The sequence below is a fragment of the Ornithorhynchus anatinus genome, chromosome 4 (genome assembly GCF_004115215.2).
Source record: "Ornithorhynchus anatinus isolate Pmale09 chromosome 4, mOrnAna1.pri.v4, whole genome shotgun sequence".
Taxonomy (NCBI): Eukaryota; Metazoa; Chordata; class Mammalia; order Monotremata; family Ornithorhynchidae; genus Ornithorhynchus; species Ornithorhynchus anatinus.
Window position 1 is genome coordinate 32,803,850 of NC_041731.1, and position 11,040 is coordinate 32,814,889.

General features: G+C 52.9%; 1 protein-coding gene across 1 annotated transcript; it reads left to right on the forward strand.

The window, feature by feature from the left end:
* Positions 1–2,167: 2,167 nt before the first annotated feature.
* Positions 2,168–9,649, forward strand: LOC100088030 (phytanoyl-CoA dioxygenase domain-containing protein 1-like). Its single transcript, XM_029062789.2, has 11 exons — positions 2,168–2,325; positions 2,936–3,094; positions 5,871–5,946; positions 6,695–6,742; positions 7,252–7,307; positions 7,670–7,732; positions 7,829–7,850; positions 8,190–8,318; positions 8,746–8,862; positions 9,012–9,138; positions 9,317–9,649. Exons 1-11 carry the CDS (start codon positions 2,293–2,295, stop codon positions 9,360–9,362), a joined length of 876 nt encoding a protein of 291 aa, XP_028918622.1. The 5' UTR covers positions 2,168–2,292; the 3' UTR covers positions 9,363–9,649.
* The last annotated feature ends 1,391 nt before the right edge of the window (positions 9,650–11,040 follow it).

Genomic DNA, 11,040 nt, shown 5'->3' on the forward strand with positions numbered 1-11,040 from the left:
ACAAATACCAACATTATTATTACTAAGTGGTTAGGAGAGTGCATACAATAGAGTTGGCAGGCATGGTCCCTTACAGTCTAGAGGACACAATTAAGGTTCAAAAGGGATATTTTGAAAAGAAGATGGAGACTGGAATGTGCAGAAGAGCAGTAAAAGTTGATAATCCAAGTAGATGGAAAAAAAAATCAGTCCTATGAAGAAAGGCCTGAGGAATTAAGGAAGATTAGGCTAGAGAAGAGAAGCCTGAGGGGGTGAGTTTTCAAGAGGACAAGTGGATGAGCAGGTTGCTGGTCGGTTGTTCTCCAGATAGTGGAAAGAGCATGGGCCCAGTAATCAGAGGGCCTGGATTCTAATTCTGGCTCTGCCATTTCTTTACTGTGTGAATTTATGCAAATCATTTCATTTCTCTGTGCCTCAGTTACCTCATCTATAAAATGGAGATTAAGACTGTGGGTCCTATGTGGGATAGGAATTATTTCCAACCTTATTATCTTGTATCTACCACAGAGCTTACTGCGGTGCCCGGCAGTGAAGCAGGGAAGTAGAACAGCTTTTTTACCATGCTTGCGTTTCTATGAAAGCTACTCGTGGCCCACAGGGATGTGCCGGGGTAAAGATAAAGTAGATGCAATTTCTGCAATATCCACTGAGCCCAAATCTGAGCTCGTCCTGGTTCGGTTTATGTGGCCTCACTGTCCAAGCTCAGTTTCCTCATCTGCAAAGTGGACCTGCTGGAAATCATGCACTTGCCATGGCACAAAGCATAAAGCAAGGAGACTGTAGGGTTGTCTGCTTTTTTTATGGTATTAAATGCTTACTATGTGCCAGGCACTGTTCTTAGTGCTGGGGTAGATACAAGGTCATCAGATTGGACACGGTCCATGTCCCACATGGTGCTCACAGTCTTAATCCCCATTTTAATAATGTTGGTATTTGTTAAGTGCTTACTATGTGCCAAGCACTGTTCTAAGTCCTGGGGTAGACACAGGGAAATCAGGTTGTCCCACGTGGGGCTCACAGTTTTAATCCCCATTTTACAGATGAGAGAACTGAGGCACCAAGAAGTTAAGTGACTTGCCCAAAGTCACACAGCCAAGTGGCCGAGCCGGGATTCGAACCCGTGACCTCTGACTCCAAAGCCCATGCTCTTTCCACTGAGCCAAGCTGGAACTAAGGCACAGGGAAGTTAAGTCACTTGCCCAGTCACACAGCAGACAAGTGGTGGAGAACTGGGAGCTGGCACTAGAACCCAGGTCCCTCTGACTCCCAAACCCATGCTCTATCCAGTAGACCATGCTTCCCTTTGCTCTTTTGGGGAAGTCTTCAAGGTTGTCCCTTGGAGGGGAGCTTTGGGGTTATCTGGTGTTGGGCAGAGGCCACGGGGTTGTGTGTTGTTCTGGGGTGAGCCGTGGGGTTGTCCGGTATTGGTGGAGGGAGCCATGGGGTTGTCTGGTGCCAGGTGAGACTGTGAAGTTGTCCACTGAGCGCGGGAGATCACCAAGTTGTCCTGGGGAGGAGACCGCGGGGGCTGTCTGGTAGGGGCAGGTTGGGATCTGAGTTTTCAGAATGTAGAGAGAGAAGTACAGGGACAGAGAGCATAGGAAGGAATTGTCAGGGACCTGAGCAGCCCCCACGCTGATGGGAATGGTGGAGGCCATGGCCTGGGCCAGTCACCTGACACGGCTTGGAGGCTGCCAACGTGCTTGTGATCTTCCATGACCAAGAGGAAGGGGATGGGGTCCTGGGGGTTCTGGGGGTCCTGGGCATCCTGGGGGTCCTGGAGGCTTGTGGTCTGAGCCCTAATCGTTGGGGGTGGGGGGATGGCTCAGGGAAACTTGGCATCTCGAGGGGATTATTTCTGAGGAAGAGGTGGCTAATCGTGCCCATTACCACGGAGGGAAACTACACTGTGGACCCGGACCCATCCTCAAGGTAAGTTTGAGGGGTATATGAGGAAGGGTGGGGTCACTGGTCCCTTGGCGTCTGCCTTCCCCCTCCTTCCTCTTTTCCCCGACCCTGCCTGGGGATGGGGAAGTGGCAGCTGGGGGATGGAGCCGTCAGGGAGGGAGCGGCCGAGGAAGGAGTGACTGGGGAGGGATTGGCTGGGGGAGGGAAAGGTCCAGATGCTTCCTCTCTGCAGCCCAGTCAGCTGCACTTGTTGTTCTGGGGCCACTGGGGCGGGACCCTGGAGACCTGATCCCCGTCCTGAGCGCCCCTCGGTGCCCCTCGACATCCCCGATCTCCCACTGCCCGGTGGCAGCCCAGGGTCTCGGCCTTCCGGAGACGGCGGGCATGGCAGGACTCAGCCCGGAGCAGGTCCGCAAGGTGAGGCGGGAAGCCGGCCCCACCAAACTGGCAGGAAGGGGGAGGGTGGTGTCGAGGCCCAGAGGCCCAATCGGTCAATCCATTAATTAATCGATCCATCAATCATATTTTTTGGGTGCTTTCTGTGTGCGGAGCACTGTCCTAAATGCTTGGGAGAGTACAAACAAATGGAGTTGGTAGACATGTTCCCTGTCCATAACAAGCTAACAGTCTGGAGAATCAGCGGTATTTACTGACCAAACCCTGCACCTCTCCTCCCCGCATGGCGGCCGAGAGCGAAGTTCCTCTCTCGCCACTCTGCCCCATCCCTAGAGCCCCGGGTCAGGACCCTAGGGGAGTCCCCTGGGCAGAGAGCAGAGGAGCATCTCACCTGGGGCTGGGCAGTAGGGAGGTGTTCAGCCACCTCAGTAAAGTGCCGCCACAGTGGTGGTAAACCATGCCCAAGAGGGAAAAGTCAGAAAAGAACAGCAGAAAGGGCCTTCCACTAGGAGGCTGAGGTGGCCCAAGGGGTGACGGGGCGGGGAGGCCGGGGCTGAGGCTCTCTGGGCAAGGAGCCCCATTGAGCCGGGGGTGAGAGGGCTCCAGCCAGCGCCTCGGCCTCCTCTCCCAGTTCCAGGAAGATGGCTTCCTCGTCCTGGAGGGGGTCTTTTCCCCTGAAGAGTGTGAAGGGCTCAAGGCACGGATCGCGGAGATCGTGGCAGGAATGGAAGTCCCACTCCACTGCCGGACAGAATTCTCCACCGACAAAGAGGAGACTCTCCGGGCACAGGTAGGGGGAGGGTCGGATCGGATCGGATTGAGCCGGGCTGGGGGGAAGGCAGTCCTGGTCAGTGACGCTCGGCGGATGATGGGGTTGCTCTCGTGAAGGGTGTCTCTGTCCATCCTCTTTCTCTGAGGATCCCAAAGCACTCAGGGAAGGAGATTTTATCTCCCTTAGATTCCCGCTAACCTCTTTGGACTCTTCTCCCCATTTTGCAGACAGGGAAGACTGAGGTGCATCTAGGGAGGTGCTTGACCCAGGATGTACAGACCCGGAATGAGATGATGATAAGTTTGGCACTTGTTAAGCTCTTACTAGGTGCCAAGCACTGTACTAAGCACTGGGATAGTTACAAGATCCTTAAGCCCCACATGGGACTCAGAGTCTAAATTGTAGAGAGAACGGGTATTGGTTCCCTATTTTGCAAATGAGGGAACTGAAGCACAGAGAAGATAAGTGACTGGCCCAAGGTCACACAACAAACAAGTGGTAGAATCAGGACTAGAACTCAGGTCCTCTGACTTCTAAGCCTGGACTCTTTCCACTCAACACTAAGCAGCATGGCTCAGTGGAAAGAGCCTGGGCTTGGGAGTCAGAGGTCATGGGATCGAATCCCAGCTCTGCCACTTGTCAACTGTGTGACTTTGGGCAAGTCACTTCACTTCTCTGTGTCTACTTGACGTCATCTTTAAAATGGGGATTAACTGTGAGCCTCACTTAGGACAACCTGATTACCCTCTATCTACCCCAGCGCTTAGAACAGTGCTCTGCACGTAGTAGGTGCTTAACAAATACCAACATTATTATTATTATTACTTCCCAGGGATCTGACTAAGTAATCTGAGGGATCAGTGGAATGAGCACGGGCTTGGGAGTCAGAGGTCACGGGTTCGAATCCCGGCTCGGCCACTTGTCAGCTGTGTGACTGTGGGCAAGTCACTTAACTTCTCTGTGCCTCAGTTCCCTCATCTGTAAAATGGGAATTAAGACTGTGAGCCTCACGTGGGGCAACCTGATTACCCTGTGTCTACCCCAGCGCTTAGAACAGTGCTCTGCACATAGTAAGCGCTTAACAAATACCTACATTATCTGAGGAAAAGGCTTAACAGGTCTGAGGCAGGGGTTCCGTGTGAAGGGAGGGCAGGGAAGATGGGGGAGTCGGGGCGATGCTCAGACTCTGTCCAGCTCTGTGAGATGGAGCCGGCCTGCCTACCTGGCTAAGAGCCGCGCTTCCCACCGTGCTCCTGAACCTCTCTTTCCTCAAACCCTGCGGTTCTTCCTGCAAACTGTTGAGGTAAACCTTCTGCTCAGAGTCCCAGCAGGCACGTCCCTCTCCAGGGCTGCGATGGGCTGCAGGGATTTGGGGCAGTTCTTCCATGGGAGGGACAGCAGGGTCACAGGGGCTGAAGTGTCACCATCTGGTGGCCAAGAGTTGGAATATGCGACGTCGAGGAGGGGGGAAGGCAAGAATTGGTGGCAAGTAGTATTTGTTGAGCGCCTGGTAAATACAATGTGCTGTAGTAAGCGTTTGGGAAGTGCAAAACGAAGTGACACATTCCCTGCCCGCGAGGAGATTACAGTCCAACGGGGGAATCGGCTAGACTCGTATCCCGGCTCTGCCACTTGGCAGCTGTGTGACTGTGGGCAAGTCACTTAACTTCTCTGTGCCTCAGTTACCTCATCTGTAAAATGGGGATTAACTGTGAGCCTCACTTGGGACAACCTGATCACCCTGTATCTACCCCAGCACTTAGAACAGTGCTCTGCACATAGTAAGCGCTTAATAAATACCAACATTATTAGAACAAGATTTACAAATAGAGTCATCAAGAGAAATGACCGAACATACAGTTGAATAAATGTTTATACACAAGGGTCGAGGATGGGTCTAAATAAGTTTATAAGTGTTCGAGACGACTGATGCTTATATGACAGACTTCTTGGAATTAATCAGGGAAGACTGAAGGAGGTGGGATTTTAGGATGGCTTTGAATCAATCTTCATCATCACTGGTATTTCCTGAGTGCTTACTGTGTGCAGAGCATGGTACAAAGTGCTTGGGATAGTACTAGTAATAACTGGTTTTGTTAAGCGCTTACTATGTGCCAGGCACTATACTAAGCACTGGGCTGGGCACAAGCAAATTGGGTTGGACACAATCCCTGTCCCACATGGGGCTCACAGTCTCAATCTCCATTTTACAGATGAGGCAACTGAGATTCAGAGAAGTGAAGTGACTTGCCCAAGGTACACATGTGGCAGAGCCAGGATTAGAACCCATGTTCTCTGATTCCCAAGCTTGTGCTCCTTCCACCAGGTCACACTGCTTCTCAGATGAATGTGGACTGATGGCTGTGAGGAGGGAGTTCCAAGCCCGGGGAATGGTGTGAACAAGGAGAGCCAAGAGTGAGGTTCAGCTAGAAGGTCTGATGAATGGCGGGGAAGAGAGCAGATGAGGTATTGGGGCTATTTGATGGAGAGGCTTGAAGCTGATTGTGAGGGGTTTTTGTTTGATGCTGAGAGACATGGAAACCCTTGAAGGAAAGGAGAGATGTGGGTGAGTGTGTTAAAAGCTGTCCCCGGCCAGCCGAGAGTGGACAAGATCCAGACAACCAGAACCTTGGACTTCCATTTTAGCTATGGCCGAGAAGATGCCGCATGTCCGGCCTCCCTGCTCTGATGCAGACATTATCCTTCCCAGCGCAAAGTCCTAGGGAAACTCTCAGGTTCATTTGGGAGTGGTATTTGCAACACTAATGCCTTCTGTCCCTTTCCTCCCCCTCAGGGAAATTCAGAATATTTCCTGACCAGTGGCGACAAAATCAGATTCTTCTTTGAGAAAGACGTATTTGACAAGGAAGGTACGGAGTCTACGTTTGCCCGGGAACTGGGGCAAAGTGGGAATTTGATTGCCAGGGGCCAGTGACTGCGATGGAAGGAGGATTTGAGCTCCAGAGAAATGTTCAAAAGATCACTCAGTGGTATTTATTGAGCACTTACTGTATACAGAGCACTGTAATAATAATGATAATAATAGTTGTCGTACTTGTTAAGCACTTACTATGTACCAAACACGGCTCTAAGCGCTGTGGTAGATACAAATTAATCAGGATGGTCACGGTCCTGTCCCTCAAGGGATTCACAGTCTAAATGGAAGGAAGAACATGCAATGCATCCTCATTTTGCAGTTGAGGAAACTGAGGCACAGAGACGTTAAGTGACTTGCCTAAGGCAACACAACAGGCAAGTGGTGGAGTCAGAATTAGAACCCAGGTCCTCTATCTACAAGGCCAGTGCTCTTTCCAACAGGCCGTGTAGCTTTCCTAACAAATACAGAGAAAATCCCTGAGTGCTGAGGAGGCTGCTGGCAGAGCAGGTGTGGGACGGTAAGGGATGAGTCAGGTCTGTTCCGGACCCTGCCTCTCTCCCCCACCATTTCCCAGACCCGCCAAATACTGAAGGTATTTGTAAAGTGCTTATTATGTGCCAAGCACTATAGTAAGAACTGGGGTAGATACTGTACTAAATGCTTGTGAGAGTACCCGGACCTTGCAATGTAGGCAGAATTTTCCTCTTTTCCTGGACCTGACTCTCCTCCTTGTTTCTTAGGCAACTTTAAGGTTCCAAAGGAGATGTCCATCAACAAGATCGGTCACGGTGAGCGGCAGGGGAAGAGGATGGGATCTGGAGAGGGAGGGCTAAAATCCCCAGCTTTCCTCCGCAGCCCCTCGCACTGGACCACCCTGTCTCCTCAAGGTCCCAGCCGTCTCTGTGGAGCTGCCCGGGGGAGGGTGTCAGTCTCTTGCAGAAGCACCCTCTGCCTGCCCCTGGGTGCGAGGGGGCAACGGGCATCTTGTCCCTGGTTGAATCCTTGTGTCCTCAGGTGACTCTGCCTCTCCATTCCCCCAGGCGGGGCTGCGGTAGGAGGGAGGATGGGGGGCTGCAAGCCCGACCCTAAGAGGTGGTCTTCCATCCAGCTGCTCTGCTCCTTGCTCCGTACACTCTCTGCTGGGCGGCCCTGACTCTCCCACTCCATCCTGAGCCGTCACCTACAACCACTTCAGGGAGGGCCCTGGGAAAGGGGGGCTCCTGAGTTCACTTTGCAACCTAGCTGTTGACTACTCCCTGGCAAGCAGTCATCATGCCCTTCACCTTTATTCCCACAGGTCTGCATGCCCGTGACCCCGTCTTCAAGAAGATCACCCACTCTCCAATAGTCCAGGTGAGGAGACAGGGCCTGGGTAAGGCTCCTCTCAGCTTCTCTTCCAGCCCAGAGACTGTGAGGCACTCCTGCTCAGGGGAGGGGTTGGGGCGAAGAAGGATGGGGGACACTTGCTCCTCATTCTAGGAGCCCGATTCCCCTGGCCCAACAGGTTTGACCTGGGAACGAGGGCACGGCCCTGGACTGGTACACTATGGGGAAGGTTTAGGGAGATTCCATCTGGGGGAGTCCATAGAGAGTTTAGATACAAATTAATCAGGAAGGATTCAGTCTTGACCCTCATGGGACTCACAGTCTAAATGGAAGGAAGAAGATGTATTGAATGTTCCCTCTCACTCCCTAAGATCTGGGTTGTTCCTTAGGCGATAACCAGGAACCTGGGGTATGAGGAGCCTGTGGTGGTCCAGAGCATGTATATTTTCAAGGTAAGCTCCTGGCTCCACATTCTGTTTCTCCTCTCGCTGCCACCACCATGGTCCCCCCGGTTACCTACTTTACACAGCCTCTCCCTTCTCTTTCAGCAACCACACATTGGTGGTGAAGGTGAGGCCTGTGTAGGAGCTGGAGGTGGTAGGCCTCTGCCTGGGAGTCTGCCCCGGAGCTGTCTGGGATGGCTAGAAGCCGTGTCTTGGCACCAGCTTGTCTGGGGACCCTTGGAAAGCAGGACAGAAAAGGACAGTCTCAGGGGCTGGATGTTCCCCAGGGGATCCTAAAAGTTTCTGGGGAAGGAGATGGACGGATGGGGCGGTGAGACATGTGGGTTGGGGGAGGTGCTGGCTCAGAGAGCAGGTGGGGCAAGAATTAGCTGTGGGGCAGGGCACGTAGGTGCCCCTTTGTGGGAGGAGGGTGCTGACCACTCACCTGGGGACCAATGGGCTGCAGTGCTCGCACACCAGGATTCCACCTTCCTGTACACGGAGCCACTGGGCAGCCTGCTTGGGTTCTGGATAGCGGTGGAGGATGCCACCCTGGAGAACGGCTGCCTCTTCTTCATCCCAGGATCCCACAAGGGTAAGGATGCCTGAGGGCACCTCTTTTCTTCCAAGAACTGGGCAAGGCTATCTGACTAGGTACCCAGGAGCCTGACTCCCTGCTCCTGGACCCTGCTGCCTCCTGGCAGAAGGGTTTCCCTGTAACGGCAAGCCCCAGACTCTCCACCGGCATTAAAGCAGCAGTGTTGTAGATAGAGCATGGGCCTGGGAGTCAGGCCATGGGTTCCAATTCCTACTCTGCCACTTATCTCCTGTTTGACCTGGGGCAAGTCACTTAATCTCTTTGTGCTTCATTTACCACATCTTTAAAATGGGAATTGAGACCAAGCCTCAGGTGGGACAGGGACTCTGTCTAACCCTATTTGCTTGTATCCACCCCAGCACTTCTTACAGTGCCTGGCACATAGTAAGTGGTTAACAAATACCATAATTATTATTATTATTAGGTGGCATCTCCCAGAGGTTGGTCCGGGCTCCTCCTGATTCTGTGCCGGCCACCCACTTTATCGGCTCTGAGCAAGTATATGATGACAGCAGCTTCATCGCCATCCCGATCCAGAAAGGTACAGAGAGAGTCCTGAGCCCCAACTTGAGAGGCACAGCGGCCCCCCGGGACCTGGGTCTCTTCCCTTCTGGGGCAGTATGGAGAGGGAGGGTTGTGGGGAGGGGATGGGGGCAGAGCAAGAGGTGTCTACTGTGTCCTCTTCATCAGGTGGCCTCGTCCTATTCCACGGAGAAGCTGTGCACAAGAGCGAGATGAACCGCTCTTCGTGCTCCCGCCATGCCTACACTTTCCACCTCATGGAGTCTAAGGGCATCCTCTGGAGCCAGGACAACTGGTAGGCACAAGAGCCCGTGGACACAAGGCCGGGGCTGGCACCTTGCCCAGGGTTACCCCTTGCCTCTCCACTTTCTTCCCTTTTGATCCGAGCCGGGGGTGATTCAGTGGCTCCGGGACGAGTGCAGGGGCAGAGGCACGGGGTCCTCCATATTCTCTTCCCTCTTCCGTCTGCCCAGGCTGCAGCCCACCCCTGAGATGCCATTCCCAGCTCTCTACAGCTAAGACTCGGCCACAGGACACACTCTTCCTCCACCTGCCCGCCACAAGAAGAGAGGGAGCCCCAGCTGGCCAGCCTGCAGGGCTCTCTGCTCCACCTGCTTTCTCCCCGAGCTGCCTCCCCCTCTTCCTCTCCTTCTTCCCCTATCCTCCTCCACCTCCCTTTCCATCCCTCCTCCCCTTTATCTCCTTGTTCTGCTAGATTTAGGGCTCACTAAGCCAAGGTTTGGGCTGGGCCAGCGAAGCCTGAGGTTCCCCTCCCACCTCTATTAATAAAGTGTGGCTGCACTTGCTGTGACCCGTTTCCTCTGCTGTGGGACCCCGGGGACTCTGCTGTGACCTCTCTCCTAAGCTAAGCGCTCTGGCAGCTGTGACTTCCTGCTCGGCAGCAGGAGACCAGAACCTGGCCAGGATCTGAACCGACCTCCTCCGCCCCAGCACCTGCCTGGCGCCTGCAGGGGCCCCAGCCTCTGTCTGTGTCCCAGATCCCCTCCCCTCTTCCCCTCTGTCTGTGTCCCCTCTTCCCTTTCCTAGCCTGGATGGCTGGGCGATGTTGAGGGAAGAGATCGTCTAATCCTCCTCAGTGGTTTTTATTGAGTCCTACAATGTGCAGAGCATTGTATTAAGCTTTTGGGAGAGTACATACGGTACAACAGAGTTAGCAGGCATGGCCCTTACGGTACAGAAGACATAATTAAGGTTCAAAAGGGATATTTTGAAAAGATGGAGACAGTGGTGTGTGCAGAAGAGCAATAATAGTTATTATTGAAGTGAATGGAAAAACAGATCAGTCCTAAGAAGAATTAATGACTTTTAGGTGAGAGATAAGAAGGCTGAGGGGGTGGGATTTCAAGGGGACAAGAGGATGGAGTGGCTGATGGCCAGGTCTTTTCCAGACAGTGGCTCAAGGGCCTGGGATTCAGAGGAATGGGTTTAAATTCCAGCTTTGTCACTCTTCTGCTGTGTGAACTTAGGAAAATCACTTCACTTCTCTGTGCCTGTTAGCTCATCTGTGAGATGGAGATTAAGACTATGAGTCCTATGTAGGACCCGGATGCTGTCCGACCTTATTATTTCGTATCTACCCCACAGCTTACTGCAGTGCCAGGCAGGGAAGCAGGGAAGTAGAGCAGCTCTTTCACCACGCCTGAAGTTCTATAAAAGTTACTTGTGGCCCACGGGGATGTTCCAGGGGTAGAGATAAGATAGATGCAACTTCTGCAGTATCCACTGAGCCCAAATCTGTGCCCATCCTGTTTCCGTTTATGTGGCATCACCGGCCCGAGCCTGTTTCTTCATCTAGTGAGCCAACTAGAAATCAAGGACTTGCCTTGTCACAAAGCACGAAGCAGGGAGACTCTGGAGTTGTCTATTTTTTTGTTTTGTTTTAAGGGTATTTGTCAAGCGTTTACTATGTGCCAGGCACTGTTCTAAGTGCTAGCACAGGTACAAGGTAATGTACAAGGTTCCTGGGACTCAGAGTCCTGCATTTTTCAGATGAAGGAACTAACGCACAGAGGAGTTCACTGACTTGCCCAAAGTCACCGAGCAGACAAATGGTGGACTGGAGACTAGACCCCAGGTACCCTTGATTCCCAGGCCCGTGCTCTATCCAATAAGCCATGCTGGTTCCCTCTGCCACTTGGAGGGAGACTTCAGGGTCGTCTAGTGGGTCGGGGGGGGG